This window comes from Acanthopagrus latus, chromosome 12 (genome assembly GCF_904848185.1).
Source record: "Acanthopagrus latus isolate v.2019 chromosome 12, fAcaLat1.1, whole genome shotgun sequence".
Classification (NCBI taxonomy): Eukaryota; Metazoa; Chordata; class Actinopteri; order Spariformes; family Sparidae; genus Acanthopagrus; species Acanthopagrus latus.
Genome location: NC_051050.1, coordinates 9,959,355 through 9,979,350, shown reverse-complemented (window position 1 = coordinate 9,979,350; position 19,996 = coordinate 9,959,355). Strand labels below are relative to the sequence as shown.

The window sequence follows — 19,996 nt, the reverse complement described above, 5'->3', positions numbered from 1 at the left end:
GTTATAATAACCTTAAAATGTGGGACAGAACATGAGTCTTAGCAATGCTAATAATAAAAAAAATACATTTTAAATGATTTAAATGACTTTATTTACAAAATCAAGGTGAATCTTATAAAACATTGCATCCATTAAGTTTCATATCAGTGGAATTGAATTTTAAAACTTCAAAACATACCTCAATAATGTTCATATATAAATAGATATATATAAAACTAGACTTGTGTATATCTTACAGCAAATATTTTCCCTTGTGTTCAAACCCTTACAACAACATTAACTATTCCTTCATTACCTGTAAATAACTGACAGACCTGCAATTGCATCAGTGCTTGTTAATGTGTCAATAAACAAGTGTATTAATACATATATGCAATGAATAAAAAACAAAAAACAATGCTGATTTGATTTCCAAAACTGTCAGGTAATCTGGCTGTCAACCAAAGTACACAACAACAAGCTAAACATTAAAATATCAATTTGGTATCAGTTCAAGTGCTTTACAACCAACTGCAAAATGAACTGACCAAACGAACAATTTCAAAAAAGGTAAATGCTTGTTTGTCAGAGAGACAAGTGAACAGAAAGAGCACGATAAACTGCATAAGAGATTAAATGTGAGGACCTAAAAGAGGTCAAATATGTGAAAGAGAACAGTCGACGTCACCAAAATGTCTTCTTAAAATGACTTTTCCTTTCCCCTGTCAGCCGTCCCTGACCTGCAAGTTCTCAAGTCAGCATAGATTCTACAAAGTGCCTCTATCGTAATGTTGCAGTGAATGTTGCTATGATACCCAAGTCTACTTTGTTAGGCAGCAGTTGGTATGTTAACACTGCTCACTACTAGCCGGTTAATTAATTCATTATTCAGCAACACAGTCTAAAGACAACATACTGCAAGTGTAAACAGTCTATATAGTCTATTAAAATACTAAAAAGACATTGTACCCCATTTTTTCGAGAAACCTTTTGAAATGTGTACTGAGAGCTTTTGAGAAATTTCACTGGCTGGTGGCAAAAATTTGCAACCTTTTGTCAAACTGGGCTGTCAAAATTTCATGCAAGAACGCCTGTGCATGTATACTGTAACTCTGCGTAGGCATAATTAAAATACACATTTTTACAAAAAGTAACGTTTGTTTTATATAAAATGCTGATGTAAACACAAAACCTCCAACATGTAACAACCAAAACCTCAGGCAAACCAGCTCTGCTGAGGTTTCTGTGGTTCAGACATTACAGGAAGTGAGATTAAAGGCAGCGCTCTCCTTTGGCCCATTTCAAGTCTCAGTTCCCGTCTACTTCGTATCAATGTAAAGCCACCGCTGGTGACGACGTGGGCGCCATCAGTCTCCCTGAATCCTCTCGTAGTTCCGCCTCCGAGGAGATCTCCAGCTGATGATACTGGAGGGAGGAGAGAGAAAGTGTTCTGTTGAGAAGACCTGTGTATTTAAAATACGTTTTTCAATTCAAGGCTGTACATCCTGTCAACACGGCACTTACAGAACTGAGGCAGGGGAAGTCTGTCACATGACCTTAGTGGTTTTATCTTGTATCGATAATATTTATTGATTCATTTTCTGACTTTTCAAAACTCAGATTTTTAAAAAGTTCAAGTGATTTTCCACTGCAAGTCCTGTTTACCCGATCACACTGATACATGCTGTCATAAATGCAACTAATAAGTAAAACGGAACAGATATTAAGTAAAGAAGTAAAGCAGCTACAAATGCACCAGCTGTTTCTCCCTGTTTTCAGTCTTTATGCTAAACTAGGTGAACGATGACATGGTAAAATAAACACTACGCTGTTATCACTACACTGCCAACAACGTTACATTCCCCAGGCCCTACCTGACGGGGATCATAGCCAGGACCGTTAAGATGCTGGACAGCATGAAGACGAAGCCTGGGAACCAGTCCAGGGTCCTCTGATAGATCTTGGTGAAGGCGGGGGTGTAGGCCAGACCGCCTACTTTCAGAGACAACTGCAGGGCTGTGAGAGTGGTGCCTGATGGGAAGGAGGACAGAGAGGTCACATTAAAGAGAAATAAAGGAGGGTCAGAGGTGAGACATGCACATTTACATTTACTTCTAAGCTCTCTCAAAGATGAATAACTGATGGAAATGCGCTCACACCAAGAGTGAGACAAGAAAGATTAGAACCACTTTCATATAAAAGTGACGCTGCCACCATCAGCCTGCTAGCTTAGGTTAGCATAACTCGACTTGCCTGACTCGGTCTACATGCAGCAAAATCCACCGTCCAGCCCCTCTAAACCTCAGTTCACGTCATATCCCATTTGTTTAATCACTACAACTGCCAATAGAGTGCATATATACACTGCCAGTCAGCCTTTTAATGAGGGGTTATATGACAGACGGTTTACACTGTCTTGTATTGATGTACATTTTTGAATTTCCTCATATGTGTGTGTGGGAACAGTAGGAGTCGAGTCTGGTGCTGTTTTTTATTTGAGCTCTCAGACATGTGTCGTGTCAGAGCAAACAACACGAGGAAAAACCCTGACAATCAATAACCCCGGGTCTGTAATCATTAGTGAAGCTATTCTGTGTGTGTGTGTGTATGTGTGTGTGTGAGAGAGAGAACACAGAGAGAGAGAGAGAGAGAGAGAGAGAGAGAGAGAGAGAGAGAGAGAGAGAGAGAGAGAGAGAGCGAGAAAGACAAAGAAAGGCAGAACAGGCTCTATATGTTGCGTCACGTTTTTTGGTATAAACCAGCTTGACTGCAGGTTTCCAGTACACACCACACCTCCATGGGTACAAACCTGTCTGAAAGCTGCCAGACACTGTGCACACACACTAAAGATGACATCTGCAGACTAGCAAGGATCACCACCTGATCAAAATCTATGCAGAACTCACTCACAGGTGGCTCGTCCTTCTTGATTTTTTTTCAACTTGAGTAGCTGGATCATTTTCCCCCCAACACTTGAACATCTGACGCGTCGTGCATGAGGTTGCAAAATTCTTCCAAATGAAATCCAGATTTCTGGCACACACACGTCTCCAGCATTCCTGATGTTAGATGATGTTACAGAGCAACATTTTCACAGGACTTCTATCCCCGTGAACTTCATGCCCGCTTTCACCATCGTCTAAGTTATTTTATTATCTGTCAGCTGGCGTATTATTACACAACTTTCACCGAATCTGTATCCAATCAGCAATTTTCTTATTTCTGACCGCTCCGTGACTTCCTGACTGCAAACGCAACTTTACGTATCATCTTGTCATCTTCCCTTTTTTTCCTCACAACTTCCTCCTGCCCTGACACTGACACTCCCCGATCCTGCACCTCCATCTGATCTTTGACACGATTTGTACTATAATGCTAGAGAAATGAGTGACACACATTTAAAGGAAGAGCTCATAAAATGATGACATTTGGAGTGATATCTCCAAAAACTTAGTAACTCAAGCCAAAAACAATCTGCATGTACAATTAGCACCACAGGTGAGAGGAAAAATGTGTATTGTTAATTTTGGGATGAACTGTCCCTTTAAGGCGAACTGACCATTTCATAATCGAAAAAACACAAACGGCGTCTTTTTAAAAACAACCTCAAAATGATGTTATTATGTTGAAACCATCAGTCGCATGTATTTGCATAATACCGCTGTGTGTATTTAATTGTTTTTCACTGTTCAATTATCTCCGCTGTTGTCATCATTCACCCGTAGTGCTTTTACACACCTACACCTACACACACACACACACACACACACACACAAACACAGGTCACACACTCACCACATGAGGACGCTGGAACCTGCTGGGAGAGCAGGGATCTGATCGTGGGCAACGGGATGAGGGCAAACAGGTTGAGTGAGCGAGCTGCAGAGAAATGAACATTGATTAGTTTCTTCCCTCTCGGGTGCAGCGATCCCTCCACAGCGTCCTGTCGCGCACCAAGCCACCCACAACCGCCAACTCTTGAGGCAGGTCAGGTCTCTAATGGAGCTCGTTTTGTGTTATCACGCCCATGTCATCCAAACAATCAGTGTTTTCTGTTAAAGTAATACTGTAACCTGCGATATTAGCAAATATGAATGTCTGATAGCTTTACTTTAGCATCCATTTGCTGTTGTGCGGCCTCCAGCTTGCGTCAAAAAGCTCTTCAGGGTCCTTCAGCCATAACAATTATGTGATTCATGTTTTACTTTGGAATCAACAGAAAAGGGTTCGGCAGGTTGACCATTTAAAAAAATAACTTTTTAAAAAGAAGACAATGTTTCATTAGAAGTTGTCATTTGATACAAAGTTGGCACGTGCGTACACTAAGTAATAAGCTTCTGTTAACGGAGGTCTCTAATGGAGCTAGTTTTGTATCATCGCACCCACGTCATCCAAACAATCAGGCTTTTCTGTTAAAGTAAGGCCTACGAATGTCTGTGACTGGCTCAACATTACATCAATTTCACAAATTTCCATTTGTGAAATGGAAACGCAGCTTGTGTCTGCTAACTTACTTTAGCCTCCCTTTGCTGTTGTGTAGCCTCCAGCTTGTGTCTGCTAGCTTACTTTAGCAAAGAAACTGATGGGTTTCACATTTCTGTTTTGTTTGGAATAAACAGAAGAAACAGAGCTGGGTAAAAAATAAAATTAAGATAGTCAGTCAATCTTTTATGAAGAGGTTGGCAACACTTGATAATGAAGCTAGCATGTTTGTAAGCTAACTGAGAAGCTTCTGCTAGCAGCGTGCTAACTTGAATCAGAGGTCACTAATGGAGCTAGTTTGGTATCATCTCGTCCGCCTCATCTTAACAATCAGTCTTACACTGTAACATTATGATATTATAAAATATGTACGTTCCATTTGCTTGCTTTAACGCAAGGCTGGTTCAACATCAATTGCTTCATTAATTTCCATTTGTGTGGTTGTCTTTGCTAGCTCACTTTAGCCTCCATTTGCTGTTATGTAGCCTGACAGCTTGTGTCTCTTGACTTCAGCAAAGAACATGTGTTGTATTTTTCAGTTTGGTTGGGTAAAGACGACTGATGTTTCATGAGAAGATTGGTACCACAAGCAGAAAGCCTCATCAAAGCAGGGTAACAGCTAGCTTGGCTCAGACTGTCACTATTCACATGCTGCATCTTGTTTGTTTATCCAAACAACACCTGAAGTGTTAAAGAGGATGTCCTCCAGTGTATCTGTAGCTAGTTGTTAAAAAAAAGGGGTTGGCTGGCTTCTGCTCACTCTCAGTTCCTCACTGTGGTTCCTACATGTTATAATTTGTGCTGACCTAAATCTGTCATAGACCTGTCGCAAGACGTCACCGATGACATGAAATCAGTTCCTCATTCTTCGTTTGCTGAGTCAAATATTAAAAAAAGGAACCAAATCCTACTTTTCAATGTTTGCTTCGATTGCAGTTTTGTAAATGAAAATGAAAAACAGTGCCTGGCTGCTATTGTAAGAACCCGTTCTTCTTTGTGGGAACAGCCAGTTGACAACAAAGGGACTTCCTGCCAGCTGCAACACGTGGCTGGTGTATTGTTTTCACCTTGTGTGTCTGTGTGTCATCATGTCAGAACGTGTTGAAGTGACTGGCTAACAGAGTGCCAACCATTTTGGTTATCAATCGATCCTTTTCTCTGTTTCATATAGTTGCAAATTGATTATTTGGGGATTGTTATGTCTAGTGGTCAGACAGATCTGAAGATGTTACTTTGAGCTCTGAGGATGTGTGATGGGATCTGTATAGACTGAAGAGAAAAATAACAGTTATTTGTAGTTTTTTCCTGTCTAGCAAATGGTTCTGACCTTTGGACAACAGAGTAACCCAGTTTAAATTATTTTAGTATGACATTTTCAAAAAGAAGCAAGCTTATTATTCCAGTATTTTGTGTGGTGATAGATATGGGTACATAATGGGACAGATGTTAAGGAGTTACAGAATGATGTTCAAGTTGTAATTTGTGGAGGTTAAGGTAAAAAAAAATAAAAAATGCAGGACCTAAAATAGTGTCCGTTAGTCATGATCCATCGAACACAGTGACTCAGGAGGTGCTCAGTCTTACCGAGGTAGAACTGGTAAGTTGCCGTGACGAAGGACAAGAAGTAAATTCCAGAGGCGAACGACACCATGCCGATCAGGATGAGCAACACGTCGCTGACGCATCGACGGAACGCAATGACACCGAGGAAACTGGTGAGGAAAATCATGCAGCCTGCTGCGTTCCCATAACCCACCTGGAGGAAGAGAGAGAAACATGGTGAGTATACTCTGTGCTGTAAATAATAAACACAAGTCAAACAAACAGCCTGACATTTCGTCTTTCATGCATCCAAGTGTCACCTGAGTGGCGGTCCAGCTGAGTGGCTCTTTCATCACAAAGACGGCCAGTATTTCTAAGGCCCCGCCCACCGCAGAGCTGTACAGAACGGCAGCAGCAAACAGCAGGACCACGTTCACCATGTCTATGCGGGCAGGAGCCTCCACAGTGACATCAATGGAGGCGTGAGAAAGGACGTTGGCGTCCTGCTCTGGCTCTGGGTCAGATACTTGTTTCACCTTGAATTTGAGGGAGACACAAAGACATTTGACAGCTGTACAATATTGCACTCCTGCTGTGGTTGAGTGAAAGTGAAAATATGGCTGTGATGGTACGAGCATCATTGAAAAGTCAGGCATTTTTTCTGACTGAGGACTCAGAGGCCAGACTCGTGTACACAAGTATAACTACATGTACGGTACATTTCCCACAGTGGTTAGAATATGAACACACACACACACACACACACACACACACACACAGACCTGCAGCAGGACTATGGAGTGTATGAAGGCAAGCAGGTTGAGCAGGGTGCTCACAGACAGCAGGATGGTCCCGTTTCCCAAACTGGAGCTGTACAGCAGGAACAGATGACCCGACACCAGGCTGCCCACCAGACCTGTCATCCCATACAGCAGCTCCACCTTCATCAACACCTGCACGGGACACGGACACATGTTACTTCTGTGAAAAGTTGACAGCTTTAAGAGATTTTTCAGTTAGTTTGTATTTAGCAGACAAATGATGGAGTTTGTGGTAATTTTCTGTAATTCAGTAATGTACAGTATTAAGCATATGTCCAGGTGCATGAATGACAAACTAGTATAAGGATTTAAATTATTTCTGTAAACTCTTTTACATAACAGTCTCATAACAGCTTAATCTGTTGAATATTTTCCAGATCAGATCGCTCAGCTGTTTGGTCTGTAAAATGTCTGTGAATGGTGAAAAGTATCTATTAGTGTTTCTAAAAGCCCAATTTGAAGTTTGTTCGCAACCCGAGGATATTCTGTTTACTGTCACAGAGGAGTGAAACAACACAACATACTCACATTTATGAAGCTGGAATCAGATAATTCATTTGACAACTAATCAATCAATCATGGCAGCACCACATAACAGATCTACAGAGTAAGAGGGCGTATTTTGCCACCAGTTCTTAAGAGAAATACCCAGATTCGTTATCTAAGAAAATGCAACACACCCGTGTAAAATAACACTCCATAACATAACAAAATGAAATAATACATCAAATGCTGTTGTTGGGCAGATTTTTAAGCCAACAAAAAGTTGAGTTGCATGACAGTGGCTGACACCATAACCTGCTAAGAAATCCAGCCAGGGGCAGACTCAGGATGTTACCAGCTGTATGCAGGGGGGTATGATGGGGTATGATAGGGTACCAGTGTGCAGAAGGTTATGATGTATTGACAGTGAAGAGAAGGACACTAAACCATATTTTGTCTTGTGGATGGGTATTTATCACATTTTATCTACCATTAAGTCATTCGGCACAAAACCATGCCTGAAAGAATGCCCTTATGGTCGAATAAAATGTGATATAATACATCATAACTTTTTGCCCACTGGTACTACATCATACCCCCCTGTGTACAGCTGGTGCCCTCTTCAGTATTTTGGCCCCTGCCCCTCACACATCCTGAGTCCGCCCCTGGTTACAATAACAAAGCAGTTTCCAGGCACTTTCACTAAAGCGGCCTCACAAGTTTACACAGTAGTCTACAACTGTATTGCTTACTGACACTAGGAGCCCTGAACGCACCACCGCTCCGTCACACTGACCTTGGAGCGCTCCGTCGCCGTGGAGCCGAGCGACGCCAGCGTCATCACGCCGGACCAGAAGGCGCAGTAGCCGCCGGACAGCCCGAACAGAACCGCCGCTCCGTACATCACCTCCAGCGGGAGGCCGAAGAGGACCACCAGGAGCAGGACGAGCCTGGACACCAGGTACCCGCTCAGGGACACCACGATCGGGGTCCTCCTCCAGCCGCGGTCGCTCAGCCAGGCCAGGAGCATCGAAGGCAGGATCGGGGTGAAGCGGATGATGAGGTTGTAGATCATGTAGAAGTCGGACATGGCTTTCTGCTGGCTGTCCCCCCTGGAGAGATGGGTGTCGGGGTAGGTGGCATTGGCGCACCGGTCCTTGACCACCATCTGCAGGCCGGTGTCGAAGAAGGTGCTGCCCAGCTGCTCCAGCACCAGGATGGGCTCAATGTGCCGGAGCACGGTGAAGGCTGTCAGACAGAGGCTCGGCAGAGCCATGACCTCACTGTGAGTTAAATCAAACTTCTCTCTCAAGTGCAACGGAGCAGATCTGGTTGTGTTCTCTCCTGCTCTGCTCTGCTCTGCTCTCTGAGCTTCCACAGGGTGAGTTGCGCGCTCGAAAATAAAAGCAGCGATGGAGGAAATGAAATCCTCTCACGCCCTCTTCTCCCCCCCTCCTCCTCCTCCATGGGGTGTGTTCGTGTGTGTGAAACAGAAGTTTGGGAAACCACCCTCCTCTCCTCCAGCTCCACCTCAACCCCAACAGAGCAGATTCTGTTGCGTTTTTTTCCACCGGAAACAACATGCTCTTGACCACAACAGCAAACCAAGAGAGAGAGAAAGTAAAACTGATCAGAGCATCTGTGTGGCACTCAGAAAAAATGTACAGTAATCATGTATTGCACCAACCCGCCTCAGCTGATCTTGGCCCACTCATCCCGTCAGTAACTTGTTGGGTTTAAAATGCTGGAGCCCGTGTTGATGCATTCAGGGTGCTTGTTCCGTGTAACCAACAGACCGAAAGAGCCAAAGAGATTGTGTGTATAAAGATGTCAGACATGAGGAAAAAAGCTAATCTTGGAATGATGAAGTAAGCAAGTAATGATTAACTGGGGAATGACTCAATGCAGGATGTATCATGAGTCCCTGTTCCTCAACCCCAAGAGATGATCAGGTTACTCTCACTGACGGTGAGCAGTCGACATCTACAGTTACTTCATCAATCGGTTGATTCATGGCAGAATCAGCTGGACTCCTCTACGCAGCTGCTCAGCCTCTCCGATAACACCCTGACGTGACCTCAGAGTGTTTCTGACACGTTTACAACCTACGGCAGAACAGATGTGTCCTTTAAACAACCTCATTCCTGCTCCTGATCATTGTGTTAATAGGCATATTAGTCCATTTATTTGTCATGTCTGCTGCTAAGTGCAAATATACACTTATTTCATTCAAAAGTATGAACACAGACTGTTAAATGAAGGAGGAATTTATGGGAATCAAGATTCAAAAGTTGCGCTGTTCTTCCTGTATTTTTTTGTTAAAGTTTCTTACTCAGTTATAAAAACGAACAAAAGACAAAACAAACCAAAAAGTTTGACACTGGCCCTTCTAAAGAAAAGAAGCTGAGCAGGCCTGACCTGTGGAGGATGGAACATGGGCAAATTCAAACTTTGTCGGCTGGATGATTTTTGTTTCATTTCCATTTTTTGTCTTCTAGCTCCACACTCATTTCAACAACATGCCCAGGTTGAAAGCAGAACATCACCTATTGTTCTAGAACAGGAAGCGATTATTCTCTATCAGAGAAGCTGAGCACATGCACTGTCCTGCAATAAAGTTTACTGCAGTTTATAATTATTCCTGAGCCGATGACCGGCGGCAGGTTTTGAAAGTAATAATAATAACAACTAACTTTATTTATACAGCACTTACGCAGTCAAGTAACAGAGAAAACGCCGAGCTAATTAAACAAGATCAGAATAAAAACAATACACATCGAAGAGTGTAACACACATTTATAAAGCAGATACAATAACTGAAAGGTAATTTTAATGAACATGTTAGTTTCCAAAAGTGATTTAAAAGATGCAGCCATGACCTCCTCAGGCAGGTCAGTCCAAAGAAAAGATCTGAGGATGTCAGGCTGCGAGAAGGGGATGAGAACACGGGATGATACCAGTTAAATAATTTTTAAAAAATCTTTGTTAAATCACTCGTGACCCTATTAAAGGAAGATACAGCCTCCACTGTGTAGTGCTGAGTCAGCTGCTGAAAAAAACAATACCACCGTATCAGTCGAAATACACACAAATGAAGCACTCAGCAGTCCCGCGTGTACAGGTTTTGTTTTTAATGAGAAAATATTCATAATATGTATAGTAGGTGTATAACTGTGAGCCTTACATGTGCTATAAAATAACAGTAAGCAGAGTATGAGCATTACAAGTGGTTAACATAGGAACAGAGGCTATACTGTGTATACTGTATAATAGGATTGCTTCATCACACACAGACAGTGCGAGTCCCACACTGCAGCTTCTGCGGGCAGAAAGAAAAAACAAGCTACCAGCATTTCAAAAAATGATAAATAAATCACCTCTGCACCATGGATTCAAACAACAAAAGCATAATAATAATAATAATAGTAATAATGATAATAATAATAATAATAATAATGATAATAAATCACACTGTTTTATCTCCTCTGCGGGTGCACAATTTCTGTAGCGTTTCTTTAATGAGAACTGAAAATGTTCTTGGGGTTTTTGTGTAACAATAAGAGAGTTTTTACGACATGAGGCTGCAGCTACATCTGCTTGTGTTGCTTAAAACTCGAATCATGCCGTGGATGAAGCGCAGAGAGACACAGCGGACACTCAGGTGGCACCCAGAATAGGCCACTGTGAAACTATCATTCATTAGAAAGGATCTGCACCTGACATTCATCCTGAAAAACAATGTCTTGATTCCTCTAAAACCGCGAGGATGCATCAACATAGCAGTAAAGCAAGTGCTTTCAATACCGTCTGACACCTTGGATCATGTTCCCGACCCCTGGACGACAAACTACACTAAGTTAACTGTCCCTGCTGCACCACAAAAAACGTCTCATAAAAAGGGACACTAGTCCTTTAAATACTTTCATCATTTTATATATTATTGCATGTGTATTAGAACAATTACAAGAACGATTCTGAGGAACCAGTGCGGGCTTTTTTGTTTCAGGGGGAAACGGACGCATGACAAGAGGCACGAGACCTTGGTTTTCACTTCTGGTTAGTGAGGTTAGTGGCACTGCATTTTTCCCTCAGAGAGCACATCGCAAGAGGTAATTAAATAAGAGTCAGAGAATTTTTATGAAGAGAAACTTGTCATGCGCGCAGGATGGGATGGTCCCAATAAATATAAAGGAAAGTTGCTGTTGTCAAGGGGTTAGTATGTGTCAATACTTTATTTGTCATATGTTGTGCGAGTTTACCTCAGTGTACTGTTATACATCAGGCGTTCGGCCGGTGAAGGTCAGTGCCTCGCTGAAGGACACTTGAACAGGCCTCGCTAACAGATGTGGTGATCACAACTGGAATCTTCTCTCACCATCCTCCTGAAAAAATAATCTCAGAGGCTTCAATAAAATAAGCTAGTGAAGGAGTCATTTTGCTACTTTTCAGCTAAAGTGGTTCAAAAGTCCGGTTTGTTGACAGATTTCTACTATTATTGTACAAGGACCGTTCCGGAGGCTCCAGGGATTGCTTTATGATTTTGTGTCAACGTCTTTACCAAGGCCGACTATTGGATCTGCTATGAGTGTTTCCCTCAGACCTGTACCTGTGGTGAGCATTAAGTAAGCCTACAATCACTGCATTTACAGAAGGATGTGCAGTAACACCTCTCTCTGCAAAGCATGTGTGGTTGACAATAGACAGGAGGGGAAGAGAGAAGGCTAGTTAATTGATCTTGGACGGATAAAAAAAAAAAACTATAAAATGCTTAAATGGGTCACCAAAGTTCATATACCTCGGTGACCCACCCAAGTAAAGTCTACGTGTGGGAAACACTGGATTTAGCATTTTTCTGATTTTCAGAATCTGTATTTTTTGTTTGATTACTGAAAAGATAAATGTATTTGAAAATGCACTACTTTGGCTCTGATGCGGCTGCCTCTGTTTGTCTGTAGCCACATATAACTAGTAACTAGCTCAAATAAATGTAGTGGAGTAAAGAGTACAACATTTGCCTCCTAAATGTTGTGGAGGGGAAGTAAAAAGTAGTGCCAAATGGAAGCAGAAGTACAATTACCTCAAAATTGTACTTAAGGATTCTATTCTAAACGCTGACTGTATGCACACCTAATGTGTATCGGTTTCCATTATTAGTTATCGGTCTCTTTGAATACTAATAATCGGTATTAGTGTTATGTCAGATGATCCTTAGCGTTCACTGTTTTATTTTGAAAGCTGAACTTTGTTTGCTACACCTGGACAATCCACAGTATCACCACACTCATAGAGGCTTGTATTGCGGTTATTTTTTCGTTCATCCTACAAAACAGAAATTAACATCGTCCTGCAAAGTCAACGCTATATTAAAAAAAACAAAACACAACAATCTCAACTCATCAGAGACGTTCAGCCTGCTTTTGTATTGTTGTGTCCCACTGATAGTCAGTTGCCTTCTCCTTCCTGCTTGTTGTGTGCTTGTTTCAGGTCAGCGAAGGAGTGCGATGTCATGCACACAATCAATACTTCTTAAACAGACTTGAGAGCGCAGTCTGACTAAATAACAACATTCTGTTTTGGTATAACAATGTTTTTGTTTTTTTTGTTTTTTTTTTCTATAAAAAGCTCTTTCAATATTTCTCATCAAAACTTTATCCTCAGCTAGCAAGGTATAATAGATACAAGAAAAGCAGTCGCCCCACTGGAATCTCAACATACATGTTCATATATCAAATACACAGTCCTACCTCAGTATAATACACCAAAACGACTGCTTACATCAGAAAGCACAGGTCAACAAAAGCGATGTAGCCAGAAACGGTAAAATAAGTGATTTCATAGAATATAAAACCCCCGACCCAGCCCTTTAATGGACATACACGCTGACCGAAGTGATGCAAATATGACCTCTTTCCCAATTTGTTGTTTAAAACTCCCCCTAATTGAACTTACAGCACTTCATAGACGTGAAATCACTGAAGAAAAAAGTGTTTTATAGTCTTTCTATCTAATGTGGCTGTGTATTTTTCTCTATGGTCTACTGAAACAGGAGAAGATAAAATACATCATACATATCGTGCATCCTGACAAATTACTGACTGGTCTAAGGCAAAGTTGAAGAACATAATGCTAATGTTGCACATTTCCTCGCTAGCATTCACTAAGTTCGAGGTTGCTGACCCCCGAGTCGGCACTTAAGATTTAATACAGATGCTTGAAAGGACTGCGAAAGCGCCAACCGCCACGTTATATGTGTGTGTTATCTGTGCTGTGGTGTGCTGTGGCACTGCAGGACGCAGACGGTAAAACTGAGGGTGACGCTTTGAGTCCCATTTGGTTCAAAGATGGCAGCCGGATTCATGCAGCATCATCAAATCCAGGTGAAAGTGGATGTCTGGGTGTGTGATTAGGCCTTGTTTTTCTCCTTTCTTGAACAACTTGCTTGTCTTTTTCCCCCACACATTTTCAAGATGACAGGGGTTATTATCAAGCACCCATTGCCAAAACCATCACCATATAAGTCTCAGGCAACCTTTCAAAATAAAATCTGTAGATCTCAGCCCATATTTCAATTTAAAAACAATTACAGGTAAATGTAAAATCCTATGAATATTAAAGTCATTCAGCGTCTACAAACTAGTAAAACCTTTCATCCCAAGTACACTTCTGACCGGCACTCCTACACCACCAATGAAACCTTTCAAAGTGTCTCTTCTTTCTCCAAACTCAGCTCAACACTTCAAATGTCTCTCACATACTCAGTCACTCAACATGCTGCTGCGCCTTCAATCTTCAGGTCCAAACACCACAGCTTGATGCCTCTCCTCGATGAGCCCCATTGGTCGAGCCAGTGGGTCGTGTGATCATCAGAATACTATAAGTAAAATAAATACTGTTTCCTTTTCCCTCTCCCTCATCCTTCGCTTCCTTCTCCTCTCCACTCGGTCCCGCAACTGTCTCCTTCAGGAGCTGTTTACTCCTCTTCTTCCTCCTCCTCCTCTTCTTCCTCCTCCTCTTCTTCCTCCCCTTCCTCGTTGGCGTAGATACCGGCTTCCCACTTCCGTGCCATGTCGCTTTTCCTCCTGGTGACACGAGTGGCCTCAAGAACCTGTCAGTCACAAAACAGTTAATCAGATGCACGCAGTCAATGCAAGAGAGAGCCTGAAAAAAAAAAAACATGCTTTACATAACAAAAAAACCCAAAAAACACCACAGTGACTTCAACATGGCATGCAGTGTTTGTCAAAAACTGGGGGAGCGCTTAATTGAACCATCCCGCAGTAGAGCTTTCACGGCTACCAACCAAATAACCCAATAGTCCACCAAATGAAGCGCACCTGCAGTATTTGACAATAAAAAGTAATTTCACTCCATTTCAGGGGAAAGTTCATGCTTGAACACTAGTTCCATATTTCATATTCTCCAAACACCTCTCATGCCATCACACACAGTCTCACACACACACACACACTTAGAGACACTCGAGTACATCTTCACACAAAGGAAAGACGTCTTTGTGAGCAGGAATTCAGGCTGGAGGTGATTACACTGAGCCCGATCAAGCTTCAAGCTTCTAAGATGTTGTAACTACAACCTCCAGTCGATGATGATAACACAGATATCCACCACAAGTGAGCAAGACTCACTGATAGACAACACATAGCTTTCATGTATGTATAACATTTAGACTGTTACTTTTCATGTCCAAAATTGTTGGTTAACTTCATATTTTAATGGCCCCATATTGTAGAAAATTTGATTTCCAAGTCTTTTTATTTATAATGCAATATTTTAGGATTATCAACGCTCTCTGTCCACAGAGAAATGCACATAGTCCGTACTCAGAAACAGTTTTTTTTAAACAAGCTGTCAGGACTTCCATAAGGTTGTGAGAGAGCATTCAGACGGAGGGTGAATAGAGGTGCTGCAGCAATGGACAGTATGAGAAACGCAATGTGTTTTTCAAGCATTAAAGCATGTAAACATTTTCTAGAAGATGAAAAATCCAAACATGAAAATGAACACAGTTTTATACTGTATATTTCCCCATATATTCATTGCATTGTCCGGTAAAATAATGTCAACATCTGAGGTTTATATCCAACATTTACAAATGTATAAAACGTAGACCATCCAAAATGTTAAGTAACATTGTGATATGTTTAAATGTCATGACCATTAATTCTTCTCTACTATCTTTAAGTAGTAGAGATTTTTTCTTTGTTTGTAACCAATGTTGTACAGGATATATTTCGCATACAGGGTTCAAGTGCATGACATTGTGCAGGGTTTGGGGTTGGGGTGGGAGGTCAAAGGTCACAACAAATCCATGGACAAGCACATGCAGCACCAACACCACAGAGCAGAACAGTAATGCAGTGAGACCACAAGCAGACCTGGGACCAGATATTAAAAAAAATAATAATAAAAAAATCTTTCACATAATCCATCAGGTTTTGGGTTTCTAACAAAAATAATACACCCGGTCTGTGTTTTCTGGACCGGTTTCACAGGTGGGGGACTGATGGAAGTGACATAGTTTGTGTTTCTTACTCATCTACACTCAGTGGAGAATGAGAAAGTGATTGCTGGTGGGAGTTTCCACTCTTGTGACACATCTAATATAAACATTCTCTTCTCAATCATCCTAATTATCCAAACAAACACCATGAATAGTAATACAGATCCAAAAAACACAAAGAATTTCCCTACTGGTGAGTCTCTCTTTAACCTTGACAGAAACATTTCCACTATATTCAGTAACGTATTCATTTTCCACGTCAGTCTGACCCAGGTCTGTCAGTAAAGGTAGTTAACAGAGGGAACAGGTACCTCGTTGGTTACCTCGTTAGCCAGCAACAAACGGGCATACTGACCGACCAGCAGGAGAGAAGCAACAGTACATACAGTCAACATATGTGATGTCATCATGAATGAACAACAACAAGAGCAACAATAACCCTGCTGCACATTCAGTTCAGTATCTTGAAAAATGAATGATTAGATAAATATGAATTAAATGTAATAGTTACTTCTATAGTATATGATCTGTCGGTAGTTGTTATGTAATGTTGCCCAACAAGTGTATCGTTTCTAGTATGTTAATGTTAAATCTAGTGTATGGGCGGGTTTTGTGTGTATGTTAACTTTTTTTTATGAACAATGTAACTGTTCTTTGTAGTCCTCTAAGGACAGTTTAGTCTGCCAAAATGCAATGCTTCCTCTCAAGAGGGACCTCATTCTGAACACTGACACTTTGCCAGAAGTAGTCTGGCCCTGAAAAGATGTATTCACACAGAAAAAAATGAGAAAAGATGAAGTCAGGATAGAATTCCCCTAGCTACTGAGCCTAACTTTCATTTTTTCGTTTCTTGCTTCAGGCGGGGGAATTCCCTTTGGTGTTGTACACTATTAGCTCATACCCGCAGGCCATGGATGGAGGCGTTCAACCGTGTTGACATTAACAAATCGCAGTGAACCACAAGAGTCAAACTAGTGCTTAATTATGTGTGATAAGCTGTGCTCACCTCTGAGCAATTACTGAGAGGCTTTTTTCATGTTTATGCTACAAAATCTCTGTTGTGTTTTATTTGATCGAGAAAGATCCTTTTATCCCTTTTTTAATCTTTTTCTTCAACTGCTGCTCATCTTACCTTTGTAAAGTATTAACTGAGTAAATCCATAAAAAATGCATTTGTTGTGTTTTATTGTTGCAGGAATCTAAAATCGCTAGCTTTTAATGAGCTTATAGATGGGGAAACAAGTCTTCTTTTCTCTGATAACCCCAGGTTGTTCAGGTGTAAATACTTACACTGTTGTCCTCCAGCTTCTCCCTCCTCTTCACCTTGTGTGTTTCATAGTCTTCCATCAGTGTCTGCATGAAGTTTTTAGGCCGTGATCCTCCAGAGTCCTCGCTGCCGGCATCAGACAGGGCTCCTTCTGAGGGTGAGGGTGAGACGGGCTGTGCAGGACGAACCTTTTCAATCTTCCCTGAACATTACAGAACCAAACATCGAGTTAGACACGGATTTGTTAGATTAGCACAGGTTCTGCTAATAATATTAATTAATGGTGGCTGCATTCTATTTAGATTTAGCAGGTGTCACATACCAGAACCAATCAGGAACAACCTTAAGAGGCAGTACAGTTACAGAACAAACTAACCTGGTGCTGTCCTCGCTGTCAGCGTGAGTCTGGCTGGCAGGCTGTTGCTCTTCATCTTATCTGCTGGGGAAATGGTTGGCCGCATCCCGGACCTCACGAGACCATGACCGCTGCTGGAGGTATTGCTGGGGCGGACGGCGACAACTGGCTGCGTCTCCCTCTGCTTCTTCAGCTCCTCCTCCCTCTGCTGAGCAGCTCGGATCTCCTCCTCGATCATCGACAGAGTTCGCTGCTTCTTGGAGCGCAGGCGGAATGGGCCGCTGGCTGGCTCAGCCTCAGGGGCTCGTGATGTTGCCGCCGTGCTGCGCAGTTCGGCTGCCTCCGAGTATTTGCTGAAGTAGCTGAACTCTGTTTTCTCTGGGCTTGGAGGAGAAGGGGGACGGTAGACTGGGGTTGGCCTGGGAACTGGAGCTGCTGTGGCAGAAGCCGGAGCTGGAGCTGGAGCTGGGGCTGGGGCCGAGGAGGCGAGAGCTCTGGCGTAAGAGGACTGGATTTTGATCCTGGGGCCTCCATCTTTGGGTCTCTGTGGTGGCGAGATTGGCTGAGGAGGAGGTGGAGAAGGCGTCTGGAGGTGTGGTTGTTGGGCTGGACTGGAGGGCTGCTGCTGCTGCTGAGCCTGCTGTGATTCTGATGTCTTCTCTTGGTAAACGACTCTCACCTCTGACCGTCTCTCTGGTGGAGGGGACAGGTTGGATGGAGCAGGACTGGAGGACACAGGTGATTGGAGACTGGGAGCTCCACCAGAAGACACGGGAGAGGAAGAAACTGGCACTGGGCTGTTTGTAGAAGCTGAGGATGGAGACACGGGGGTGCTCAGCTGTGAAGAATTCAAGTCAGACGGCTGCCACTCATCTCCGTTCTGAGCTGCCAGGGCATTCTGGATGGCATTTTGGACGAGTACCCCTGCGTGGTACTCCAGCTCATCTTCTGTTGGACCGCCGCTGCTCTGTCCATTGACTGGCGTGGTGGGCTGAGGGGTGGGCGGTGACACCGGGGTGAGTGGCAGCGGGGTAGGTGGCAGCGAAGCCCCGCTGTCGGATACATTATCCAAGCTAAACACAGTGGTGTCCTGAGAGCGGACAGACAGCTCGTCTAATCCTGAGTCGGACTCCTCTGGGTGAAATGATGGATGGAAGTGGCCCTTCGCTTCTTCCTCCTCACGCAGGATTGTCATAACAGCTCGTGCACAAGTAAATTCTCCTGCCAGACCTTCATCAGACCAGGTGACGTGACTATCTCCTGTTTCTGCAGGAAGGTCACTGCTCCCCTGGCTGCCCCTGGTTACGGTTTTCGAGAAGGGTTTGGCAGAGTATATGTGAGGAGCTACATCTCTCTTGGTTGCCTCTCCCTGCAGAAACTGCTTCCTGGCAGACGAGAAGTCGATCTGTTCCTCCACAATATCCACCTTCCTGTTTAGCTCCGGGTCAAAGGTCACCACGGTGGGAGGACCTGACACCTTGGGCTGCAAATAGAAGCAGAAAGTTAGAGGAAAATAAGAGTAAGGAGAGAACTTAACATCCTTCTGCATTGTTTCAAATGGCACAGAGCCTGTGTGTGTGTGTGTGTGTGTGTGTGTGTGTTTCTGTTACCTGTGTGTGTGGATAGGTCTGTTTCTGCTGTTTCCTCTCCTGGTATTTCTTGAGAGACTCGAGCTGCTCTGTGTCCAGCTGTTCTTCCAAAGGAACCTTGAATTAACCAACCAGAGAACGACTTGATCAGTTTGTTGGGAGTCACTAGAGTTTAATTTCCAAATGAAGTTTAAGTGTTAGGCTACCTCCTGAGGAGGGTTCCACCAGCGCTGGGCAATCCCAGGATTTTTCTTCACTGCCTGGTCTTTGATGAGCTCCTGACGCTCACGCTCCAGCTCCTGAACCTGACAAACAAGGAGAAGAAACGAATATGAATATGCAAAAAGAGCATTCACAACATTTTTGCTATTAGCATTAGCATATTAAGCATCTGAAGTCACTTTGCCCCTGTATATCAGTCTTTCAGTCCAATGAGGCCCGTGTGAGGCCTGCTGACAGGCTTTACACGTGCCATCACCTTGCCAAGCAGGGTGTGTTGCCCTCGAGCCAACCATGTTCTACCTAGCCACTCTAAAGAAGGATCATTTTCAGCCTGACTCGGCTGTTCTCTAAGGAATTTCTAGCTCAAAGTGACCACAACTGCCCTTGTGTGCTTGTGTTACTTGAGGTTAACTGACAGCACTATTTCAGTTTCAACATTTCTCCCTTTTAGGCTGTAATTTCTTGATTTCATGATGATCTCCTCAAAAAGTTCTGCTATCATGTTTTTTTTCTTTTCTACTATGCAGGATTCTCCTAAAAAACAATGAATAGACTTATATACAAACATATTTACAAAGACAACCTCTGTCAATCGTCACTTGACCTGCTAGCAGTGTGTGGTGGTGTCTGTATCTTCCCCCTGCCTCTATTTTCTCATTCTATTATTTGGTTATCTTTATTCCTGTCTTCCAGATGTTTCTGGGAGTCAGCGATGATGAAGGAAGATTGTTGTGTCTC

General features: G+C 42.9%; 2 protein-coding genes across 5 annotated transcripts in view; both read right to left on the bottom strand.

Moving 5' to 3' along the window:
- Positions 1–60: 60 nt before the first annotated feature.
- LOC119029652 (thymic stromal cotransporter homolog) lies at positions 61–9,156 on the bottom strand. Its single transcript, XM_037116658.1, has 7 exons — positions 8,104–9,156; positions 6,786–6,956; positions 6,324–6,539; positions 6,046–6,217; positions 3,775–3,858; positions 1,854–2,010; positions 61–1,404 (listed from the first exon to the last, which is right to left on the bottom strand). The coding sequence occupies exons 1-7, from the start codon at positions 8,581–8,583 to the stop codon at positions 1,347–1,349; spliced, it is 1,338 nt and encodes a 445-aa protein (XP_036972553.1). The 5' UTR covers positions 8,584–9,156; the 3' UTR covers positions 61–1,346.
- A 1,258-nt stretch (positions 9,157–10,414) lies between these two features.
- The window catches only part of LOC119029651 (A-kinase anchor protein 2), an 89,687-nt gene continuing 80,105 nt past the window's right edge, over positions 10,415–19,996 (bottom strand). For 2 of the 4 annotated variants that reach the window (XM_037116653.1, XM_037116656.1), the window contains exons 12-17: positions 19,243–19,341; positions 19,058–19,153; positions 17,469–18,930; positions 17,116–17,294; positions 16,137–16,175; positions 10,415–14,412 (exon numbers count right to left, since the gene is read on the bottom strand). In XM_037116653.1, coding sequence (XP_036972548.1) covers positions 14,278–14,412; positions 16,137–16,175; positions 17,116–17,294; positions 17,469–18,930; positions 19,058–19,153; positions 19,243–19,341 — 2,010 coding nt within the window. In that variant the 3' untranslated portion in view covers positions 10,415–14,277. The remainder of the gene's footprint in view (positions 14,413–16,136; positions 16,176–17,115; positions 17,295–17,468; positions 18,931–19,057; positions 19,154–19,242; positions 19,342–19,996) is intronic. The other 2 variants (XM_037116654.1, XM_037116655.1) reach the window with 2 other exon arrangements.